This window comes from Acanthochromis polyacanthus, chromosome 8 (assembly GCF_021347895.1).
Source record: "Acanthochromis polyacanthus isolate Apoly-LR-REF ecotype Palm Island chromosome 8, KAUST_Apoly_ChrSc, whole genome shotgun sequence".
Taxonomy (NCBI): domain Eukaryota; kingdom Metazoa; phylum Chordata; class Actinopteri; family Pomacentridae; genus Acanthochromis; species Acanthochromis polyacanthus.
Window position 1 is genome coordinate 30,223,717 of NC_067120.1, and position 24,864 is coordinate 30,248,580.

General features: G+C 40.0%; 1 protein-coding gene across 9 annotated transcripts in view; it reads left to right on the forward strand.

Moving 5' to 3' along the window:
* Nucleotides 1-364: 364 nt before the first annotated feature.
* The window catches only part of LOC110971270 (cytochrome P450 2F2-like), a 79,896-nt gene continuing 55,396 nt past the window's right edge, over nt 365-24,864 (forward strand). For 2 of the 9 annotated variants that reach the window (XM_051951671.1, XM_051951669.1), the window contains exons 1-8: nt 391-593; nt 2,006-2,168; nt 3,618-3,770; nt 5,740-5,900; nt 6,200-6,268; nt 6,518-6,622; nt 6,828-6,963; nt 8,706-8,791. In XM_051951671.1, the coding sequence (XP_051807631.1) occupies nt 432-593; nt 2,006-2,168; nt 3,618-3,770; nt 5,740-5,900; nt 6,200-6,268; nt 6,518-6,622; nt 6,828-6,963; nt 8,706-8,791 (1,035 nt within the window). In that variant the 5' untranslated portion in view covers nt 391-431. Of the gene's footprint in view, nt 594-2,005; nt 2,169-3,617; nt 3,771-5,739; nt 5,901-6,199; nt 6,269-6,517; nt 6,623-6,827; nt 6,964-8,705; nt 8,792-9,123; nt 9,226-9,312; nt 9,455-9,558; nt 10,042-24,864 lie in introns of all 9 variants that reach the window. The other 7 variants (XR_007943653.1, XM_051951670.1, XM_051951673.1 and 4 more) reach the window with 7 other exon arrangements.

The following is a 24,864-nucleotide window of genomic DNA, read 5'->3' on the forward strand; positions in this document are numbered from 1 at the left end:
TCAAGTTTATTTATGTAGCATATTTGCAACCAATCTGCTTTGTCGTTATCAATGATTTCATGATATCAGAATTACTTTTGACATACCTGTAATAATGTTTGACTGACTTTTCTTCATGCTGAAACTGAAAACAAGAATACATCATATTAATGGCATTAACAAATTAAAACAAAATGGTGTCTTTTGTACTTCTGTGAGTGTACCCAAGTTGTATGGCAGGACAGGCACTGTGGACTTCGGTTATTGAGGTAAATCAGATCAAGTTTACTTATGTGGCATGCTTCACAGTTGGTCACCAGTGTGTGCTTGATGTTATCACTTATCTTAATACAGAGAAAAACAGCCAAAATAGGCAGGGCTTAGATCAGAGTTGACTGTTTAAAAGCAGGTTAATCACTCACTCTCTTCAGCTCAGTCCAATCCTTGCGACCATGTTTCTTTCACTTGTCCTGCTGGGGCTATGCATTTGTGTCATCATCCTTCAACTGAGGCCCACGAGGCCCAAGAACTTTCCACCGGGACCTCCTGCCCTGCCCATCCTTGGGAACATTTTGCACCTAAACCTGCAGAACCCCTTGGAGGACTTTGAGAAAGTAAGAAAAAATGTTGCAATGAATGATGTTGCTCTTAAAATGCCTTAAATTGCTGTAATTATGGAAGAAATATTTCAGTGGATGAGCATGGGTTACTAAGTGACACTGCAGATCTTGTTCTATTTATGTGATTGAATGACAAACTGTTGGGATTCAGCTGATTGCTTGCATGCTAGGAATGTATCCAAGCAGTGGACTCTTCTGACTTCAATTATTAAAATAGGCCAAATCAAATCAATTTTATTTATGTAGCATATTTACAATAAATCCACGTTGTAGTTATCAATTATTGTATAATATCCTAATTACTTTGAAAGTACCAGTAAAAATGTTTTTACTGACTTTTCTTCGTGCTGAAACTGACAACAAGAATACATCATATGAATGTTATTAACTAATTAAAACATAGCTCTAGTCCATTGAAGAGTAATTTTCAAAGTCAACATAAACTCATAAGAACAAAAAAAAGTGAAAACTTCTACAAACAGCTGGAAGCAACAGAGTAAACTTCAGCTCCTGTTAACGCTTTGAGGTGTGTTTATGATTCTGTCCACAAAAGACAAATAAACCATGTCTTTTGCACTTTTTGCGATGTCAATGGCTGCTACACATTTTAGCAAGTTTGCCACTCAACCTCTGCAGTGCAGTCCAGTCCACACTACCATGTGTGTTGTGCTTGCTCTGCTATGCCTCTGCATTTTCTTTATCATCCTTCAACTCGAATCCCTGAGGAATCGAGAAATATCCACTGGAACCCTTGTCCTGCCAATACTGGGGAACAGAACCTCTTGAAGGACTTTGAAAGAGGAAAAAAAATGTTGCAGTGCCTCTTTATACACCTTACATTGTTAGACCTGTTGGAGTTCTTGCAGTGCACATATTGACAAGCATGGGTGATTCAGCAGCAATGTGGCTCCTGTTGTTTTTGTATGATTGTGCAATATTAGATGGCATTAACCTGACTGCTTTCATACTTGGAGTATGTCCAAGGGGTATGGCTGTGGACTCTTCTGACCTCGATTATTAAGATAATGATTAATGTAATCAAGTTTACTCGCGACATGCTTCAGAACAAGCAGAACTGACCAAAGTGTTGTACATGTTAACAGTCAGGCAGTAACAACTAGGGGCAAAAAGAAATCAATTTGTGAAAGACAATAAAGTGGTATGAAGTAATAAGAGAAGGCAAAATCAGAATCAAAACAAAATATGGAGATCAAAGTTTAAAATAAAATATATATACAACTAACTCTTTCTAAATGACTGGCATATTAATATCTGAAAGTTCACTTTTCCTGTTGGTAAAATTCACTTGCATGTGTTTATTTTGTGTCATGCTCCTCTATAGGTCAGTAAAGACTACTGAACACCTTAAAAATATCTGAAGCTATTAAACTGTTGCTCCTTTACAGCTGAGGAAGTCTTACGGAAATGTCTACAGTCTGTTCCTCGGTCCTAAACCAAACGTAGTCATCAATGGGGTGAAGGCCATGAAGGAGGCTATGATGATCAAGGCTGCTGAATTTGCTGGACGACCTCAAGACACGTTTGTTAATGATGTCTTCGGGGGTAAAGGTACAATAGACATTATTTGTCATAGAAGAGATGATGACTGTTTACGTGTCTCTACAAACATAGTAGAGGCACCAGCATGTCTCTGTTCCTTTACTGCATTCAGGGATTACACAGTTGCCAGCATAACCTGATGAAGAGAATGGTCATAGTGTTGATGAAATTAGTTTTGCTTTTGTCAACTCTGTAAATGAAATCTACACAAAGTAAAAGCCTGATCTTGTTTCAATGACAAAGGAGGTAAAAAGACAAGTGACACTTGAAGAAAGGGGATTCCTAAACAGGAACTAAATGAACAAAAGACTATGGCTGTGTCCGAAATGGCATACTAACGTACTACATACTACATACTCCATGAGTATATACTGTATACTACGTACTATAAGGATGATTAGAATGGCAACCGTTCACACTGTAGTATACTACTACGTTTACCATAATGCATTTCAAACCTCCGACGACAAAAACCGGAAGTACGGCTATCAAATATCTCGGCTGAATGCCGGCTTCAGGTCGAATTTACGCTAACAAACAGTCGCATAATTAATGTGGCAATTTCAAGCCGGCACTCATGCAGTTATTAGCCAGATTATGCGAATCGTTTCAATTGTAGCTGCAGGCTACTGGAGGTAGCTGCTACTCGTTCTGTATGCAAAGCGAGCTGCTGCAACTAGCTGCTAGCATTCAGTAGCACGTTGTGAGGCGTCTGACAAATTTAAAACATTGGTCAGAAAACGCCTATTTCTCAAATCTGTGGGGTGATTAGGATGACTACTTAACCACATAAAATAAAATAAAAATCGCCCCGGTCCGGCCACAGATCCCGCGGAGGCTTCCATTTCGGTTGGTAGCTTGCAAAGCATTATGGGGCGGTTGAGTATGACTAGTGTGGTCACCGCGCATACTTAAAAATTTTCCGGAAATAGTATACATCCGCGTATTTCTCGCGTACTCAATCTTTTCATATTATCTAATGTGAACGCACTGCATACTTATTTTGACGTCACACTTAGTGGGAGTAGTACGTTCGTATGCCATTTCGGACACAGCCTATGACAAAAGAAAAACTTGGGTGAACATGTTGGCCCATCAAACCAGAAATGTAATGATATTGAACATTATGTGTACTCAAAACTATGTCATTAATTTTGTTTTTCAAAAGAAGATCATGATTGAGGTTCAGACATTAACAACAACACAAGAGGACAGACTAAATTATGATGACACATGACTGTTATTTATCCCTGTTTCAAAGTGTAAGTTAAAATACACAGTCAGCATGAAGTCACTGATCTCAATTATTTTGTCTTGATGTCCACTATAGCCAAAATGTATGTCTAAAAGAACATAAAGAAAATTATACTTCTCTGGAGCTTCAATGATAAAGAAAGTTAGAAAGAAAAAATTACATTGTATGAATCCTCAACTTTTTGTTTTGCTTCACCTTCGTAGGAGTGATTCTAGCAGATTATGGCACTAGCTGGAGGGAGCATCGTCGCTTTGCTCTGATGACTTTGAGGAACTTTGGTCTGGGGAAGAAATCAATGGAGGACAGAATTCACGATGAGATTCAACACACCATTAAAACACTGGATAAAAACATTGGTATGACATCTGTGGGTTCACAAAACTCAACTGTGTCGTAACAGAAAGCTTTCCACTGCAGGAATCTTGGGCAAGTGTGTGGCGGCTGGAATATTGAAAGGAACAGTGATCAACACTTTGACTTTATCTGTTGACATTGCAGCATAGGATCTGATAGGTTTAACTGTGATGTGCTAAAAAAAATGACAAACAGCGTTTGCTAAATGCAGCTCCACTTTGATGAGCAACACATCTTTTTCACCAATGTCACATTTTTATGTTGGTCTTTGCAGTATTTAAGAGGAGAAGGGTGATGTCCGACAAGAACACTGAGATAGATAGATAGATAGATAGATAGATAGATAGATAGATAGATAGATAGATAGATAGATAGATAGATAGATAGATAGATGCAATATGGCAATGAGGCAGGTACAAGAATATATCACAGTAGATATAAATTGCAGAGTGCAAAATGGCATAGTGAGTATGATTGGACTGAGAACATAATCTTGGGGTGTGCAGGTGTTGAGGATGGTGTTTGTGGAGATGAGGTCTCCAATTCTCACATGCTGTTCTCTGTTAGAGAGGAAGTCTTCAATCCACCTACAGAGGTGGTAGTCCAGGCCGAATGACAGCAGCTTGTCGACTAGCTTGCCTGGGCTGACAGTATTAAAGGTCAAGCTGAAGTCAACGAACAGTATCCTCACATAAGTGTGGGGTTTTCCTGGTGTGTCATGGCATTGTGGAGCAGGAGTGAGTTATTATTCTCAGTGCACCTGACCTATGTGTTTTATGGTCAAACTGGTACTGGTCCAGGTCAACAGGGATGGAGGCCTTGATGTGGTTCATTACCAGTCTTTCAAAGCATTCCATGACATTTATTAGTGCAGATAATTATTCAAACATGTGACTGCTGAGCACTTCAGGATGGGGATGGTGGTCGCAGTCTTCAAGCAGGTGAGGACAATGGCCTCCTTCAATGACCTGTTGAATATACCAGTGAAGACAGCAGCTAGTTGCCTTTAGAGCACGTCCTGAGACCCTGTCCAGGCCAGTTGGTTTCCCACTATTGATGTTGAGCAGGGTCTGCCTAACCTGGTACTGCTGCAATGCCACTGTTTGACTTTCTTTCTGAGTGGGGTTGGTGGTCTGTGAGGGATGTTGGCTGTAGGTGAGGGGTGCTGGAGATGGCATTGTCATGTTGCTGGTGCTGCTGTCAAACCGGCAGAAGATAGTGTTCCGCTGATCAGGGAAAGAGGGGTCAACTGCAGAGAGTGGGCAGGGGTTTTGTTTGTAGTTTGTAATTGTTCTGATCCCCTGCCACATGGTGTGGTTGTTATTAACCATGCCTGACGAACGTCAGCGGGGTTACTGCATTCACTTAGGTATCTGGCTGGCTGGCTAGCTGGGTAAGTATGTATGTATGTATGTATGTATGTATGTGCGTGTGTTGGTATGTCCGGTCAGATATCTCTGCAAGTGCTGAAGTCAGGATGATCAAACTTGGCACTGAAGATCAGTCTAAGGTCCCCTGCTCACTTGTGGAGTTACAGGTCAGCAGATCAAGTAGGTAGGGAGATACGTAGGATGATCAAAATTGATACAGAGTATCATGCATGGGCGTGGTCCTGCCCTCTACTGGGGGCTCGTCTAGTTCTCCTTGAAATGCTGTTTGATTTGCATTTTGTATTTTCTTTTGACAGCAAGGGGGATGTTTGTCCTCTAATCAGCACAGTCTTCATCAAACTTAGTCAGTTAGCGTCAAGCCCCACAAAGCAGTTTTCCATAGTTGCTCATAAATACCTTTGCTGAAGTAGGTATTTTTTGTCCCTTGAAAACAGTCCTCAATGTTTTACAGTGCGGATCTCGCCATCGATACATGCTCAGATGTTTCTAAAGTGTAAAACAGCTTATTGATTCTGTCATGGTGATCTGTTTTCTTGTACAATGCTATGTCTTAAATTAGTTTGCATCATGTCTTTCACAGGCAAAACTCTTTGTCCTCAAGTTATGTTTCATAACGTGGCCTCCAACATCATCTGCCAAGTTCTTTTCGGTACACGCTACGAGTATGATGATGAGTTCATCACAACAGTTATTCAGTGCGTCACAGAGATTACCAAGATTGCCAATGGACCATGGGCGATGGTGAGTCAAAGCATGTTTCTGAAGTAACAAATCTGACTGAGGCTAAGAGTCAACAGTCAGTCCAGGTCGTCTGTACAGTTAATTTGAGCAGCAGCATGACAACTTCTCTCACGAAGCATTTTTATTCTTGTCAGTTACATTCCCAAGAATTACATTCAAGTGTAATTTATATGTCTTTACTTGTCTTATTCAAACAAAATAACTGAAGATAAAGCCATCTGCTCAAAACAGTTCTTGTAAGTAATTAGAATATGCCTACTAAGTTTAAGAGAAACTTATGATTTATCTTTCTTTACCAGCTGTATGACTCTCTTCCCTTCATTCAAAACCTGCCACTCCCTTTCAAAAAGGCCTTCAAGGACGTAAAGGTATAAACTACATTGCCTATACTACAAAGATAAACACTGTATTGATTTTGTCAGGTAAAAGAGAAAACAAGTGTTCTAAGGATTCTCAGGTTACTTTAAGAACGATTACTCATACACCCACATATGCGACATATTGCACATCTGTGAGGATTGCTTAGGTAAAAACCACGCTGATTAGACAAGCATATACGATAAATACAAACCCAAAGCAAAGGATGCAAATTAAGAATGATGACTTGTGTTTTTTAGTGTTCTTCTGACCTTGTTCTTCGTTTGCTGAATGAGCACAAGAAGACCAGAGTCCCTGGAGAGCCTCGAGACTTTCTTGACTGCTACCTGGATGAAATGGAAAAGGTGTGTGAAACCAGTCAACTCTCAGATGATATATTGTGGTAATGGACACTGGTTGTGTTGAAATTAAGGAGAACACATCCGTATCTTATTCTTATTGTGGTCATAAGCTGACTGTTTGCATTTGACATGCTGTTCATCAGTATGCTATCGTAACATTTTTACCTGACTTTCATTTGAATTACAAAAAACACTCTCCTGTTTTTAGAAAGCAGAGGATTCTTCATTTTCAGAGGACAAACTCATAATCACTGCTATAGATCTTCTGTTTGCTGGGACTGACACGACCTCCAACACTCTGCTTACTGCTTTCCTTTACCTTATGAACCACCCACACATACAAGGTATACCTGCACATGTCTTTCAATTTGAAACCCATAAAAAACATCACTTAAAGGGGAACTTCGGTTTTTTTCAACCTGGGGTCTGTTTCCATATGTCATTTCATACATGTGAGTGATGGAGAAATGAATTTTCGACATAGCTCCAGTATTTAGCCAGGCAGCAGCTTAGCAGCTCAGCTAGCGAAAAGTATGGGGCAGCTGGCCCCCCCGCATCAAAGTCCGCCCTAACGTGCTTTTGCCCCACACTGACCGGCTCAGATAGTCTCAGTGAGTGTCCCACAACATACGAGAGATGAGAAGTAAACGAAAACCTCCACATTACCTGGCGATCGCTCTTTGTTGTGGTCTGTATCCAAATCTCAGGACGCTGGAAAGCAAATCTCGTTCCGAAATCCCGCGAGAGCTCGCGCCAAAACACCAGTTTTGGCCCGAGCTATGATGACTAAAATCTGTCACTTCTTTCATGATCTCTCTGTGCCGACTCTCTCCTTGACTTTGTGATGTTTTGTTACTATCTCAGTTGTAGGGGAAATACAGCCATGGCCATAAGTTTGGACACAAGTACCATGACGCTTGTGAATCTTAGAAAATACCACAAAATACTGAAGTGTTTGGGTGATAATACACAACTCCTGAGAACTATATTAAGTTTCATATTTAGAAAAACATCAAAAGAGTTTGGTGTGATTTTGTTATTCTTACCAAATTCGGTTGTGAAAGTACTGCATTTTTTTTGTTAATTTCTTTAATATTATGTTTTGGGAACAAAGTTGTTCCAATTCTCCTAATCAAAAGTCATAAACTCTGATTTCATTGACCTCCAGTTCCCCAAACAAAGAAATACATGGTCGAATTGACAATAATTAGACACAAACATTTCTCAACTACTACTCTGAACAAACAATAAAGAACAATGATGTAACAATCACAGTGAATAAATGGATGAATAAATGCTGATAAACTATTTAACTGTGGTTAACACTGGAAACAGTAGAAAGGTGACGAATTAAGAATTTCTCTGGCATTGGAAAAACAATTATAAATTGTATATTCAGATGGAAAATAATACCTGCATAGCTTTTGTAGGAGGGAGGGGGAGGCTGCTACAGGATGTGTAGTTGGGAGGACCTGATGGACAAACTGATTCAGGAACACAAGGACAAGGAGGCACTTTGGCATGTTTCCATTGCAAAAGTGTACCAAAGTAAAACCATTAAGAGTTGAAGACCATAGTTGTACAGAAAATATTCTTCAACTTTAAGTAAAACAAAGTAAAACAAAGCCCTATTTAAAGGTAATTCACATGTTCCTTTCAGCCATTTTAAAAAAAATCCACAGTTTTAAGCTTTTGTTGCGATTAAGTCATCATGAAAGAGCCTGTTTCAAAAATGTTCTTTTTTCCTCGGGAGCCTGAGCCCCTTGTTGCATTCCAGTGACGTTCTATTATATAGAAAGTTTTGGATGTAAAATTCAAATTGATATCCAAGCAATTGTGAATGTGTTCCTCCCAAAGGGTGGTGTTGAGCTTTAGTGTCCAGTAGAGGTCAGAGGCCAAATACCTTAGGAATGTAGTTTTAATTAATTTCTTAAACGTACATGTCCAATTGTTGAATATGTGAAATAGGGTCAGTGGATTCTCTGTGTGTTGCTCTGGAATGTTCTGTACCTCAGGCTGCTATGCAGTGTTGAAGCTGAAATGTTAAATCTGGAACACAACGTCAGATTTTATGTTGCCTTCTCAGAACGATGTCAGCAGGAAATAGACAGAGTGTTGGAAGGGAAGGATCGGGCCTGTTTTGACGACAGACACCAGATGCCCTATGTGCAGGTACTGGACTGTACATCATATGACAGATTTCTCCTAATAATTTTACTTATCAGTATGTGAAAGCATGAAACATGGCAGAATATTCCAAAATCTTTTAGATAATCTGTGGATTTGGACATCCATTGTTCTCAATATCTTTATTTGTAATTTATTATGGCATTGTTTCCTTGTTGTAAACATATTGCTGCCTGCTGCAGCTTTATTGATCTGTGTTTTTGTAGCTGAGCTTCTGAGAGCCGCCTGCATTGTTTTCTATCTGCTGTGGGTCAGACAAAGAAAGCAAAAATAATAATAACAATAAATTGCTGTTGTTTAAATGTCTCTTAATCCAGGCTGTGACCCATGAGGTACAGAGGATTGCCAACATTGCTCCACTCAGCGCCTTCCATTGTACGACTAAAGACACAGAACTCATGGGATATTCCATTCCCAGGGTATGGAACAGATAGTGAAATAGGTTTATAAACATAGACTACAAAGTGAAGAGTGTCCCTCATTCTTTTGGTTCATTTCCTCCTCAGGGTACAATGATCATCCAGAACCTCAGCTCAGTGCTGAACGAGGAGGGACAGTGGAAATACCCTCATGAATTCAACCCTGAAAACTTCCTCAATGACCAGGGAGAGTTTGTCAAACCAGATGCCTTCATGCCTTTCTCTGCAGGTACAAGAGCATAAAAATTGTATCACACTGGGAATGACAGACAGAGATAGGGTGAGTCAAATCAAAACTACTGTCGATGAATTTGAGGTGCTTTTATTCCTCAGGTCCTCGGGTGTGTCTTGGAGAGGGTCTGGCTCGTATGGAGCTCTTCCTCATCATGGTGACTCTGCTGAGGAAGTTCAAGTTCATTTGGCCTGAGGATGCAGGAGAACCAGACTACACTCCAATCTTTGGGGCCACTATGACTCCCAAACCTTATCCCATGAAGGTCCAACACAGGCTTTGAAGTGCACTAAACTGAGTGAAAGGTGCAATAAAAATAAAGTTTTGCGAATTGATGTACCTTGTTTTTGTTGGGAAAAAAACCCAACTGATTATTAAACAATGAAAATATCACACATAGAATATACAGTGGCAAAGGGCTCATTTGCTACAGTGTCAATGAACACAATGCAAACTTTATAGCATAGCGTGAATTAAAAGAGACTGAACATGAAACCATTGAAGCTTCGCTGGCACTATTTGGTTGACTGACATGGCTCAAGTGTCCCAAATGAATGTAATGTGAAGAAATGTGACTTCTGCAGGTGTTTTATAGGCATGTTGTCACCAAAGTAATCACCAGATCATTCATCCAGCCATTAAGTTCTTCACTCATATCAATCATTTATCAGATCCACTGAAACTGTTTAAACAGAGATGTGTTCGATTTTGATCCTTGAGCTGCAAACTATGATGTCCTATTACATTGGGAGAGTGAACCCAAAGCTTGAAATCATATTTCATCAACATCCCTTTATTCTGCTTTGTCTCATCAAAAGTAATCACCACAAAAAAACCCATGTCGTACCCAGAATCTGTAAATAACAAAAAAAAGATTCAAGATTCAAGAGCTTTATTGCCATACACACAGCAGAAACACAGTGGTTACCCTGAGTAATGAAATTCTTATTTCTTAGTTCTCTTCACACAAAGAGAAAATCTTTAAAATAAGTAAAACCAACTGAATGAAAAGGTGTGTCCAAACTTTTAACTGGTACAGTAAGTATATTAAGTACACTAAGCATTTTTCAGTACTAATAACACCTGTGGGAACATAGGAAAATGTTAAACATTATACTGCACAGAAGACATGTTGAGTTCTTTTTACTTGTATGTGCTGTTTCCATAGAGGTGCAGAGAAAAATGAATCCAGAGAATATGACAGGAGCAAAAAATGACCAGAGTCGTGAGAGAGGATTGATAATAATTGCTGTAATGTGAACAGTAGAATTGGATTTAGATCAAAATTATCAAAGCACGTAAATAAAAATGTGTAAAATGCATCAGTGTCACTTGAACGCCTTGAAATTAAGTTGAAAGATTTTAACATTGTTAAAAGGCCATTATGAAGTCAATGTCAGTTGCACAATGAAATGGACAAAGAATGAAGTCACTGTAAGCATTTAGATCAGATCTGTATAATCAGCGGAGAGGTTCAAACTACCCTTCAGTTGGCTTTGCTTGTATGTGGTCAGAAAGTCATAAAACCTGCCTTCTTGGAGACTTCCGGCCTGACTCCAATATGGCAGCAGCGTGAAAAGGTAGCTCCCCGACACTATGATTAAAAAGGTCCTATAAACCTATTAGTTTGAAAAAGTGAGAATAATTTTGAGTGTGGTAGTAAGGGCGATGATTAAGACCAGAGGGAAAAATCCAAAGTCGATTGAAAACGCGGCGTTGGACCTCGAGCAAGATAACGAGCCAGCTAAGCTAATAGGGGAGATAGCTGAAATAGCGGAAGAGCTAACAGAGTCAACAGGTGACAGAGTGAAAGCCAAGCTAGCAACGCAACGGAACACGACAACCGGCTAAAAGCATGGAAGACTTGGAAACAATCTTACAAGAGATACGAGAGTTCCGCCGCGAGAACTCTGAAAACCTGAAAGAAATCAAAGACGATATCAAAAAGACAAACAACAGGATAGATGATGCCGAAAAGAGGATAGGGGAAACAGAGCAGCGTACACAGAATCTAGAAGAAACTACCTTGGAGCTCATGGCGCTACAGAAGCAGGTCAAGACCAGAATGATGGACCTGGAGGGCTGTGCGAGGAGGGAGAATGTCTGGATCCACGAGGTGAAGGAAGGAGCGGAGGGAAACGCTCAATCGATGACCGCTTTTGTCGAGGGCCTGATTAGGGAGAAGTTGGATTTACCCCCATCGTTTGAATTGAAGATTGAAAGAGCCCACCGGGCGCTAGTCTCACAGCCTGCCAAAGAATCCCCACCTAGATCCATCGTAATGAAGCTACAAAGTTTTAGGAGTAAAGAAGAACTTATCAAGATAGCATAGCAGAAAAAGGGCTTCATGTACGAGGGGAGAAAGGTGTTTTTAGACGATGATTATGTGCCGGAGATTTTGAGAAAACGCAAAGAATACACAGAGGCCAAGAAGGTACTTCGAGATAAGAATATACGCTTTCAGGCGCCGTATCCAGCGAAACTCCGGGTCTTTTACGAGGGAGAGACGCGCCTCTACAACACAGCGGAGGAGGCGACGGGGATATGGTGGCCCGAGGAATCAGCCTGTCCTCATACAAAAAATGACCACATAGGTCGTCTGTACGCGCCCGCATTATGACCCAGTGTTACGTTGTGAAGTATGCGACCTCTAGCGGTTGAGTAAATATCGACACTCCGGAGTCGCAGGTGAAATGTCACCATGAACAAACTTTTATCTAACACTATCCCTATCCCTCACCCTAACCTTAACCATAACCCTCAACCCGTGTTGGGAAAGTGAGGATAAAGCCGTTTTGCGCCGGAAAAGCCGTTTCATGAATTAAATCCCGTAATGGGGTTCCTTTTTACCATAGGGACGCTAACGTAAATACGCTTTCACGGGTCGTATTCCGGTGCACGGTGCATACGACCGTCGTATGAATTTGAGGACTTGTTGGAGGAATCCAGGTGGAGGTCGTGAAACCGGCGGGGAACCGGACAGAGCGCATCAAGCGACTGATGTAGACAACGAGTCATGCGAAGAATGATAACAGGACAGCGGAGACACGGCAGAGGTATAAACAGAAACTGCAAGCCTTCAGGAGAGACCAGAATGACTGACGAAATACAACATTCAAAGGTGAATATTAGACTGTTTCCAGAAAATATCCCAAATCTATCAGGATAACCGAGGTGAGAAACATGGGACCCTTCTTTTTTTTTTTTTTTTTTGTCGTGATTGTAGTGATATATTCGGGTTTTGTTTGAACAGCTTTCCCTCATAAGCTATGATAGTCAGGGCAGCACTTAAAGCTGTTGTGGACTTATGAACAATGCTGGCTTTATCAGTGAGGGCCCTCTGTTCCTCGGAAGCAGAGGACATCCCTCAGAGCGGACTAACTTTGGTAGTCATGACAACACAAAATACATATCAGAAATATTAATTTAGCAGATGTTCTTTGTTCCTTAAGAAAATGTGTCTCTGTGCTCCAGCAGATCGTAAAGTTTACGACTTGTTCTTTGAGCTGGTGGAAGGCCAAGATGTCTCCTGTGAGGGTGCATTCCTGAGAGAGGAGGGGTTTTAGCATGACAAAGAATTAAAACATTCATAGCATAAAAGTGAAAGTCATTGTCTTTCAAAAAGAAGTTCTTCCAGGTGCAGGTTCAGCAGGGAGATCCATCTTTCTGTGAATGAAAACAGAGAAATGCATATGTCCCAATCTTCCTGTAGGGAGAGAGTTCAGTGCTGGAGAGGAGAGCTTATCTGAGTTTGATCTGATCAGGAAATCCAGAGGCCTTCGCTAGATTCCTACATCACTGTTGTTTCTGTGGCAAAAGGGTTAAATGTGAAAGGGAGGAGAGGAGAGGACACAAGACAGGAAGAATAGAGAAAAATGACATCACCCAAAAACTGCATTAAAGTAGCCTCATATAACGTAAATGGTGTACTCAACCCAACCAAAAGGAGTAAGATAAAGATGAAAAAAGAAGGTGTCGAGGTGATAGTGTTACAGGAGACCCACCTAACAGAAAATGAACATGCAAAGCTTAAGAGGAATGGTTACAACCAAATATTCTCAGCCTGCTACAAATCAGGACACCGGAGAGGGGTGGCTATTTTAATTTTGGGGAGGATTTCATTTGAAAAAATATCTGTGACAGGGGACAAAGAGGGAAGATATATCATGGTTAAGGGGAAACTAGAGGGAAAGGTGGTAACTTTTCTTAATATTTATGCACCACCAGGCTCTGATTGGAGATTTTATAGCCAGATGTTTGATATGATGACCTCGGAGGCAGAGGGAGTTTTAATAACTGGAGGTGATCTGAACCAAAGACTGAACTCACAGCTAGACTCCTCAGGAGGTGGAATACAAAAAAGTGCAATAAGTAAAAAAAATAAAAAATCAAATCAAATCAAGGGTCTGATGTCTTGTAGATGTATGGAGAAATCTGAATCCCACAAGTAAGGATTACACTTATTACTCGTCCCCACACAACATATACTCGAGGATTGATTATTTCTTGATGAATAATAAAGATATGCATAAGGTAGAAAAATGTGATATAGGAGTAATGGACCTATCAGACCACAGCCCTCTCTATTTAAAACTACGTCTGGCCAGTGAGAAAAAAGTGACAGTCTGGAGATTAAATTCAAATATCTTAAAAGGACGCACAAAGGAAGAAATAGTGAAGGAACTTCAGATATACATGGAGGATAATGATAATGGTGAGGTGTCTCCATCTCTGCTATGGGATGCGTGTAAGGCTGTGATGAAAGGGAAGATAATAGCCAAAACAGCATATTTAAAAAAGCCAAGACGGTCAAAACTTTGCACACTTTTATCAGACCTAAAAAAAGCTAGAAAGTGAGCATAAGGACAAATTGAAATGGCACATAAATCAGAAAATTTTTAAAAAGAGAGCAGAGACAAATAAGATTTATGCACAGGAGATTCAAAAAAAATCTATTGTTCACAAAACAAAGATATTACGAAACGGGGTAAATCAACTAAATTGTTGGAATATAAACTGAAAAAACAGCAGGCAAAAAACAATATTTACAAAATAAAGGACCCACATACAAGAACAACAGCGGAAAAAACAGGAAATTCAAAAGTGCTTTGAGGCTTATTATAAAAATCTATATACTCAACCTAAGGACAGTAATAAAACCCAGATGGAAGCATTTTTAGACAACCTAAACTTATCAAGAGTAACAGAAGATCAGAATGAGATTCTGACTGCCGAAATTACAGATGAGGAAATAAATAAAGCAATCTCAAATCTTAAGGCCAACAAGTCCCCGGGTGCGGACGGGTACACCGCTGAATGGTACAGATCGCTAAAGGCATCATTAATCCCACTTCTGCGAAAGACATTTAACTGGGTGTTGAAGGGAGGAGAAATTCCCCACTCATGGAGAGAAGCTATTATCTCTGAAATTCTGAAGGAGGGGAAGGATGACCAGGAATGCTCCAGCTATAGACCCATTAGTGTCCTTAATCAAGACTATGGACTGTTTACCGCTATTTTAGCAAGGCGTTTAGAAATAATTCACTTAGATCAGACTGGATTTATAAAACGAAGACAGACGCAAGACAATATCAGGCGTACCCTACATATGCAACATGTCGTCAAAAATCAGATAGAGAGTAGAGTGGTGGGAATAGATGCTGAAAAAGCATTCGACTCTGTTGGGTGGGGTTTCCTATACACAGTGTTGGGGCGGTTTCATTTCCATGAGACATTTATTAAGGTCATTGGCCTTGTATAATAAACCAACAGATAGGATCCGGATCAATGGTAGTCATTCAAAATGTATCACTTTAGAACGAGGCTGCCGTCAGGGTTGTCCAGTGAGTCCTTTTCTCTTCACCATCTTTCTGGAACCCCCGAGTACTTGGATAAAACAAAATGAAAATATAACGGGTATAGACATGGGGGGAGAGGTACAAAAAAATAGCGTTATTCGCAGACAACATATTAATATATTTGTCGAGTCCAAATACATCCCTTGCAGCACTTATGACAACCCTAACAGAATACGGTCACTCAGGTTATTGCTTTCAACTAAAGACCAAACCAAGCGATTAGGGACAAGTACAAGATCAACTGGGAGTTAAAATCAATAAAGTATTTGGGAGTTCATCTGCCTCAGGATTTAGGACTATTGAAATCCATCAACTATGATCCCTTGCTCAACAGAATTAAATCTGATATTAGCAGATGGAATTTGATACCTTATATGAGCATTACACAAAGAGTGGAGGTGATAAAAATTAACATACTGCCAAGGCTTCTGTCCCAGTTTCAGAGTCTACCGGTGGAGGTAACAGAAAATGAATTCAGAGAATGAGATAAAATGATCTCTAGATATACACACGTGGACAAAATTGCTGGTACCCCTCAGTTAAAGAAGGAAAAACCCACAATTCTCACTGAAATCACTTGAAACTCACAAAAGTAACAATAAATAAAAATTTATTGAAAATTAAATAATTAAAAACAGCCATTACTTTTGAATTGTTGATTAACATAATTATTTAAAAAAACAAACTAATGAAACAGGCCTGGACAAAAATGATGGTGCAAATTAATTTAAGACACAGCATTGCACAAGAAAACAAAATGCCATTCCAGAATCAGTAAGCTGTTTTCCACTGCAGGAACATCTGTGCATGTATCGAGTGCAATATCTGCCTTGTAAAACTTCATTTGGGGCTGTTTTTGGTGGATTAAAAGAACCTAATTCAGCAAAGGTACTTCTGAGCAGGTATGAGAAACCAACAAGTCCTCAAATTCATACGACCGTATTGGTCGTATTCACCATGCACTGGAATACGACCCGTGAGAGCGTATTTACGTTAGCACCCCTACGGGGAAAGGAACGCATTACGGGATTTAATTCACGAAACGGCTTTTCCGTCGCAAAACGGCTTTTTCCTGACTTTCCCAACACGGGTTTAGGGTTATGGTTAAGGTTAGGGTTAGGGATAGGGACAGGGATAGTGTTAGATAAAAGTTTGTTCATGGTGACGTTTCACCTGCGACTCCAGAGTGTCGATATTTACTCAACCGCTAGAGGTCGTATACGTCAAAACGTAACACTGGGTCATAATACGGGCATGTACAGACGACCTATGTGGTCGTTTTTTGTTTGAGGACAGGCTGTGAGAAACTGTTTGTGGTGCTTGACACTAACTGACTAAGTTTGATGAAGACTATTGTGATTATATGACAACCAACTGCATTTTATCTCTATTCTCAATATCCTCGTCATGCAGGAGCCTTCTCCTCTTAAATATTGCAAAGAACAACATTTTTAAAACATTACATAGGTGAGAAAGTTTGTTGGTGACAGAAGTGGAGTTACACCAAGCAACTACTCTGTGTCGTTGTTTTGGCACATTGTATTTAAGATCCTACACTGCAATGTCAACAGAATAACAGTGTTGATTATGTGACTGTTCTTGTCAACACTCCTGCCACCACACACATTCCCCGAATTCCTGTAGTGGAAAGTTTCCTGTTGCAATGAAATTCAGTTGTGTGAACCCACAGATGTCATACCAATGCTTTCATCCAGTGTTTTAATGATGTATTGAATCTCATCATGAATTCTGTCCTCCATCGATTTCTTCCCCAGACCAAAGTTCCTCAAAGTCATCAGGGCAAAGCGACGATGCTCCCTCCAACTAGCGCCATAATCTGCAAAAATCACTCCTGCAACAAGCGGCGACAGAAACAAAGAACTGAGAAATCATCTTATGCAATATTTCTTTTCTAACTTGCTTTATTATTGAATCTTTACACAACTTTCATTTTCTTGATGATCTTATGAACAAACATTTTGACTGCAGTGGATGTATCGAGGCAAAAAAACTGACATCTGTGACGCCACAGTGACTGTATTTTAACTTACACTCTGAAATAGGGATAAATAATAGTCATGTACCATGACAATCTAGTATGCCATCCTGTGTTGTTAACGTCTGAACCTCAATGATCTTCTTTTAGAAAGCAAAATGAACAAAATTGCTTTCTGGTTTACATAATACCCAGTATCACAATATTTCTGGTTATGATGGACCTACATGTTCCCTCAGCTTCTTCCTTTCTCATGTTCTGTCATTCTTTTATTCCTGTTTATTTTTATACCCCTTTTCCTCAGGTGTCACTTGTATTCCTTTATCACTGAAAAAAGACCAAGCTTTTCTTTTGTGTACATTTCATTTTCAGAGTTCACAATGGCAAAATGAAATTTTTTGACACTATGACCCTTCTCTTTATCAGGTAATACTGGCCCCTGAGTGATCAATTAAAGGGACAAAAACATGCTGGTGCCCCAACTTTGTCTGTGTTTAAATTTGAGAAACGTAATAAGACATCATCTCTTGTGGCATTTTAAGATTGAACAAATAATGAAACTAGACAAACAGGATGTGTAAATCAGATTTTAGAACAAACAATGATAACATTTGAAGACCTAATGCATCAACCGAATTTATGCAGACACTAAATAATCCTTTGGAAAGCGGCAACCTAACGGAAGCCCATGAAGCTGATATAAAGCATAAGACTGGAAGTGCATGCCTTCTCTTTGTCTGCACACGAGTTGAAACTGGTCATGCTGAGCTAATCAGAAATAATGCAAACCTTGCAGACTTTAAAAAGAGGAGCTGGTGAAACTGTTGATACAGTTGCATCATATACACACGTGGACAAAATTGTTGGTACCCCTCAGTTAAAGAAGGAAAAACCCACAATTCTCACTGAAATCACTTGAAACTCACGAAAGTAACAATAAATAAAAATTTATTGAAAATTAAATAATCAAAAACAGCCATTACTTTTGAATTGTGGATTAACATAATTATTTAAAAAAACAAACTAATGAAACAGGCCTGGACAAAAATGATGGTACCTCTATAAAAGATTGAAAACTATTTGACCAGAGTGACATGATTAACTCAGGTGTGTCATTTAATTGACATCACAGGTGTTTCCAAACTCATAATCAGTCAGTCTGCCTATTTAAAGGGAGACAAGTAGTCACCCTGCTGTTTGGTGAAAAGGTGTGTACCACACTGAACATGGACAACAGAAAGTGAAGGAGAGAATTGTCCCAGGACATCCGAAAAAAAATTATAGACAAACATCTTAAAGGTAAAGGCTATAAGACCATCTCTAAACAGCTTGAAGTTCCTGTGACAACAGTGGCTCATATTATTCAGAAGTTCAAGACCCACGGGACAGTAGCCAACCTCCCTGGACGTGGCCGCAAGAGGAAAATTGATGACAAATTGAAGAGACGGATCGTTGGAATTGTATCCAAAGAGCCCAGAGCAACCTCCAAAGAAATTAAAGGTGAACTCCAAGGCCAAGGTACATCAGTGTCAGATCGCACCATTCGTCGTTGTTTGAGCCAAAGTGGACTTCATGGGAGACGACCAAGGAGGACACCACTGCTGAAAAAAACTCATAAAAAAGCCAGACTGGAATTTGCAAAAATGCATGTTGACAAGCCACAAAGCTTCTGGGAGAATGTCCTTTGGACAGATGAGACCAAACTGGAGCTTTTTGGTAAGGCACATCAACTCTACGTTCATAGACTCAAAAACCAAGCATACGAAGAAAAGAACACTGTCCCTACGGTGAAACATGGAGGAGGCTCAGTAATGTTTTGGGGCTGCTTTGCTGCATCTGGCACAGGGTGTCTTGAAAGTGTGCAAGGTACGATGAAATCTGAAGACTATCAAGGCATTCTGGAGAGAAATGTGCTGCCTAGTGTCAGAAAGCTTGGTCTCAGTCGCAGGTCATGGGTCTTCCAACAGGACAACGATCCAAAACACACAGCCAAAAACACCCAAGAATGGCTGAGAGAAAAGCGTTGGACTATTCTAAAGTGGCCTTCTATGAGCCCAGATCTGAATCCCATTGAACATATGTGGAAGGAGCTGAAACATGCCATTTGGAGAAGACACCCATCAAACCTGAGACAACTGGAGCTGTTTGCTCATGAGGAGTGGGCCAAAATACCTGTTGACAGCTGCAGAACGCTCATTGACAAATACAGAAATCGTTTAATTGCAGTGATTGCCTCAAAAGGTTGTGCAACAAAATATTAAGTTATGGGTACCATCATTTTTGTCCAGCCCTATTTCATTAGTTTGTTTTTTTAAATAATTATGTTAATCAACAATTCAAAAGTGATGGCTGATTTTGATTATTTAATTTTCAATAAATTTTTATTTATTGTTACTTTTGTGAGTTTCAAGTGATTTCAGTGAGAATTGTGGGTTTTTCCTTCTTTAACTGAGGGGTACCAACAATTTTGTCCACGTGTGTATTTGGCAGGGGCAGAGACCAAGGATCAGGTACAGAACGCTGCAGTTACCTAAAAACAAGGGAGGGCTAGCACTTCCTTGCTTAAAGAGCCATTGTCAAGCCGCACAAATAAAAATATTATTGAATATATACAACCCTTCCTACTCAGCAAGATGGAAAGAAATTGAGGCTAGCACAACAAATGGAGTTCCTATTCAGGCTATAATAGGGGACAACGACTTGAGAAAACATATTAGAGAAGGAATAAAACCTTGGTTGGATGCATCATTGAAGATTTGGTTTGAATTAATTAGGAAAAATGACTTGAGAGTACAAAGTAGATTATTGAGATGGATTGGGTTTGATTCTGAATTTATACCAAACAGAACTGTTAGGACGGGCGGGCGGAGTGAACCAAAACAGCAGGCAAGCAGACAGATTGATAATAATAGGGGTTTAACCCTTTAAGCTTCAGTCAATTCCAGCCGTTTTCAGTACAAAAAAAAAAATCGCTAATATTCTATTTTTAAATAAAAAAAATTACGAAAAATACAGGGAATATTGGACGGGCATCGCGAGGTGCATTTCCTTGAAAATGACCGATTCGTGGATTTTATACCGACTTCAGGACATGTTTTGGATAAAATAGTTTACTGGCTTGTGTCATCTGGATGTAAAAGGTTGGATTATGGCCGTTTTTTGTGGAATCTTTTTTGTGTGTGTGTAATAATAAACCCGGAAATGTGAGTCGCGCTGTGTGCGTTGAAGCCGTGTATAGAGAACGGATGGATGAATATTCGTTTTTGTCGGACAAATGTGTTTTTCTCACCCGCTGTGGTAATCACATCTGAAAGTGGTTTATACCGGCGGATTCATGAGAATCTAAGCTTTCCATCGGCGTATAGTGTTTGTATAATCGTGTTTGCAGCCGTCGGACATTCTTGAAATTCCTATGCAAATTAGTAGGTGTACCGCCGGCGGTACACTGAAGCTTAAGGGGTTAATACTGAAACAAAACACAAAAACTCTCCATATGGAAGACACAGGAACTAAACAGACAGGGCTAAACTGAAACGTGACTGAGGATAATGGCGCAGGGCCGTGGTGGTGATCAAACTAAAACTAACAGGGAAAGGTGAGTCACACAAAAGTCTGGGGAAATCGAGAGAAGAGTAGCCGAGGAGGTAAAGGAAGAAAAAGCCAGCAAGGTAATCCATAAGGTGGTAATCCAAACAGCGATGTGTGCATGACAGAGGTCCACAGTCAATGGCCCAGCATTGAGCTGTGAGGAGAGTCAGGCTTTTATCTCACAGTGATTGCTGATCACCAGCAGCTGGGCTCCTTCACAGCTGTTCATAATTAGAGTCAGAGTACCAGAGCGGGAGGGCGTGACAAGAACAGATAAGAGTTTTAAAAACTGGATCTGGGGTCCTACAATACTCTGGGAGCTCTTAAGAAAGAATGAGATTAAAACCTTTCAAGAGATAAAAGACCAATATAGTCTAACAAATATGGATCAATACAGGTACTTGCAACTAAGGCATGATCTAGAACAAACAATAAGGAGAAACACGGGGGGGGGGGAGGGGATAGAACTCATTAAGATGTTCATTTCAGCACATGAATCAAAATTGGGAAATAAGCTAATTTCAAAACTAGATAAAGGCGTAGAAGACCTAAAGGGTAACAACATGGAATATATAAAAAAGAGGTGGGAGAGAGAAGCAAATATTGTCATATCAGTGGATGAATGGGAAGAGATAAATGAACAACAATGGAGAACAACTTGCTCCTTATCATGGTGAGAACATGGGTGGAAGAACATCATAAGACTCTTTAGAACACCAGCACAGACGAAGCTTCATGATACAAAATGTTGGAGATTATGTGGCGCAGATAAAGCAGACCATTTCCATGTATTCTGGGGTTGTACCTCCATTGGCACCTATTGGCATGAGCTTAAGAATTGTATGGATAAAATACTGAAGGTAGACGTTCCATATACATTTGAGGTACTATACCAGGGGAAACTGGATATAAATCTCACAAGATGGGGTGACAGACATATTTATAGAATAATGCTGATTGCAAGTAAAAAAGCAATTACCAGAAAATGGATGAAGAGGGAGGTACCTTAGGTACCACACAATATATATATGATGGAAAAGTTAACGTTCTCTATGAGACTGGAGGAGGATAGATTTAAAAGAATCTTGGAAAACTGGATAGAGTACATAATACCGATAAGATCTGATTTTATATGAGATGAACATTGTGGGAAAAAACAAAAGACCCTAGTCCATAGCTACAGAATGTTTGTTCCTTTTTATTATAGTCTACTATATTCGCTGCACTGGGAACATAGTAAAACTAGGTTTAACTGGTCAAAGTATACAGTGGAATGCAAAGAACCATGAAGTCTTTGGCATAACTCAATTTGTGTACTTGGAAAGGTGTTGTCATAAACTTTTATTAAAACCAGATAAAGACCCCACCCTTCCGTCAAGTTATCGCCCGATATCACTAATTAACACCGACATTAAAATTATTGCAAAGGCCTTGGCATCTCGACTAGAGACAGTAATTTCGACAATTATACATAATGATCAAACTGGCTTTATTAAAGGTCGACACTCTACCAACAACGTAAGAAGGCTCTTAAATTTGATTAACATGTCACAGCGGCAGGACAAAAAGGCAGTTATTTTATCGTTGGATGCAGAAAAAGCCTTTGACAAAGTTAACTGGTCTTTCCTCTTTGCTGTTCTAAATAAGCTTGGCTTTGGAGAGTCATTTATTCACTGGGTATCAGCACTATATGATTCTCCCAAAGCTACTGTCACCACTAATGGAATCGCCTCAAAGACTTTCACCTTACAGAGAGGCACCAGACAGGGCTGTCCACTCTCTCCTTTGTTATTTGCGATATTCATTGAGCCGTTGGCAACAGCTGTGCGCCAGGACGTCAGGATCCAAGGAATCCGCTCTGGGGCAACAGAACACAAAATTAATTTATACGCAGATGATATATTACTTTATTTAGAAGAACCAGCTATTTCATTAAGGGAAGTATTTAATTTAATAACTAAATTTTCAGAGTTATCAGATTATTCCATAAATTGGACAAAATCAACATTACTTCCGATCACAGAAAATTCATGGAGTCCTGCAGACCAGGACCCTCACTACTCTTTCCCCACAGGCAACTTAAAATACTTAGGCATAAAAATTTCACCTAAACTATCTGAATTAACTCACTTAAATTTTTCCCCATTACTGGATAACATCACCAACGACCTACAGCGCTGGAACAATCTCCCTATATCTCTTATGGGACGAATAGCTACTATCAAAATGAAAATCCTACCAAAAATAAATTACTTCTTTGCAATGATTCCATTCAAACCAACGTCCAACTGGTTCCAGTCGCTGGACTCGGCTATCACAAAATTTTACTGGAATAATAAAAAAGCAAAAATCAGTCTATCTACTCTTCAGAAAAGTAAAGCCGAAGGAGGTCTAGAAGCACCAAATTTTATGCATTATTATTTAGCTAACCAGCTACAATATCTTATTCTATGGACACAACCTACTGGAGATGCCAACTGTTGGTTAGAATTAGAACAGAAGGATTGCAATAGCATCAAACTTTCAGACATACTCTTTATTACAACATCCATCAAACGACATAACTGTTTTAAAAACCCAATGATTTCCTCCACCTTGACCGCTTGGTGGAAGGCATTAGAAATTGCAAACTCTAAATTGGAGCCCTGTAAGTTTTCTCCCATTTGGTACAACCCTGATTTTCAAGTTAACAATCAGCCGCTCCATTTAGCTGTTTGGGAGCAGAATGGAATCACACATCTCCACCACCTCTTTTCAGATAATACGTTCATGTCATATACAAACTTGCTTCAAAAATACAAAATAAAAAACGGGAATTTTTTACATTATCTTCAAGTTAAAAATATTATTAAGAAAAGAATCCCAACACTTCAAAGCACGCTCCGGCCGCCGGCATTAGCTGAAGCAATCATAAAGCTTTCTCCAACAACAACTAAAACCCTCTCTAAAATATATAAGTTACTCTTAAGCACTGATACAATACATTTACCTATCTCTAAATGGGAGTTAGATCTATCTATATCTCCGGAACCAGACTTCTGGACTCAAATTTGCGATAATGCATTTAAAATGACAAAACACACAAACTTACAACTCATCCAATACAAAATCCTCCATAGAACACATATTACTCAATATATGATGAACAAAATGGGATTCTCCGACTCCGACATCTGTCTCCAGTGCTCCCAGAACACTGCTGATACTTATTTTCATGCTCTATGGCTGTGCACCCCCGTAAAAAATTTCTGGACCAACGTCTCAGAAAAGCTTTCCGCAATCTTAAACTGCAGGATTCCTCTGTCTCCAAGTCTGTGTTTACTCGGCGACCTAACAACAACGGACCTACCACGCAAACAATCTCAATCCTTACTTGTAGCCCTCACCATTGCCAAAAAAACAATCCTTGTTAACTGGAAAAATAAGCAATCTCTGAACATTAATCTCTGGTTGAATCTCCTAATAAATCACATTTCAATGGAGAAAATCTCTGCTTCAAATAAAAATCAGTTGTTAAATTTTATACAAACATGGTCACCGTATGTTAACTCCCTTAACTTAAACCTGGTAACCTGACTCTGCCTGTTAGCGAGAACCACCACATCACCCCAATATATGTTGGTGCTTATGTATGTTGGCATTGTGTAACTAATGATTGTCTTCAGTTAGGAACCCAGTCGCTGTCAGCAGGATCGAGCGGGCCGTATCGACGACAGCTTACAGTCAACAACTCCCCAGGATCCTCTGTCTATATGCATGAATGGCTAGCTTGGTGTTACTGCATGCTTGGCTAATCTTCTAGGTGCTGTCCCCTGTGGCTCGATGTGGTTGGCCTTGTTCCCCGGGCGGCGCTCGGTTTGGGCGGGCGCCGGGTTGCCTCGGGGGCCGGGGGTCGTGGGGGGCTGGTGGCATCCTGCGGGGTGGCTGCTTCCGTGGGGGGGCATGGTGGGCGGTTCGGCTCGGTC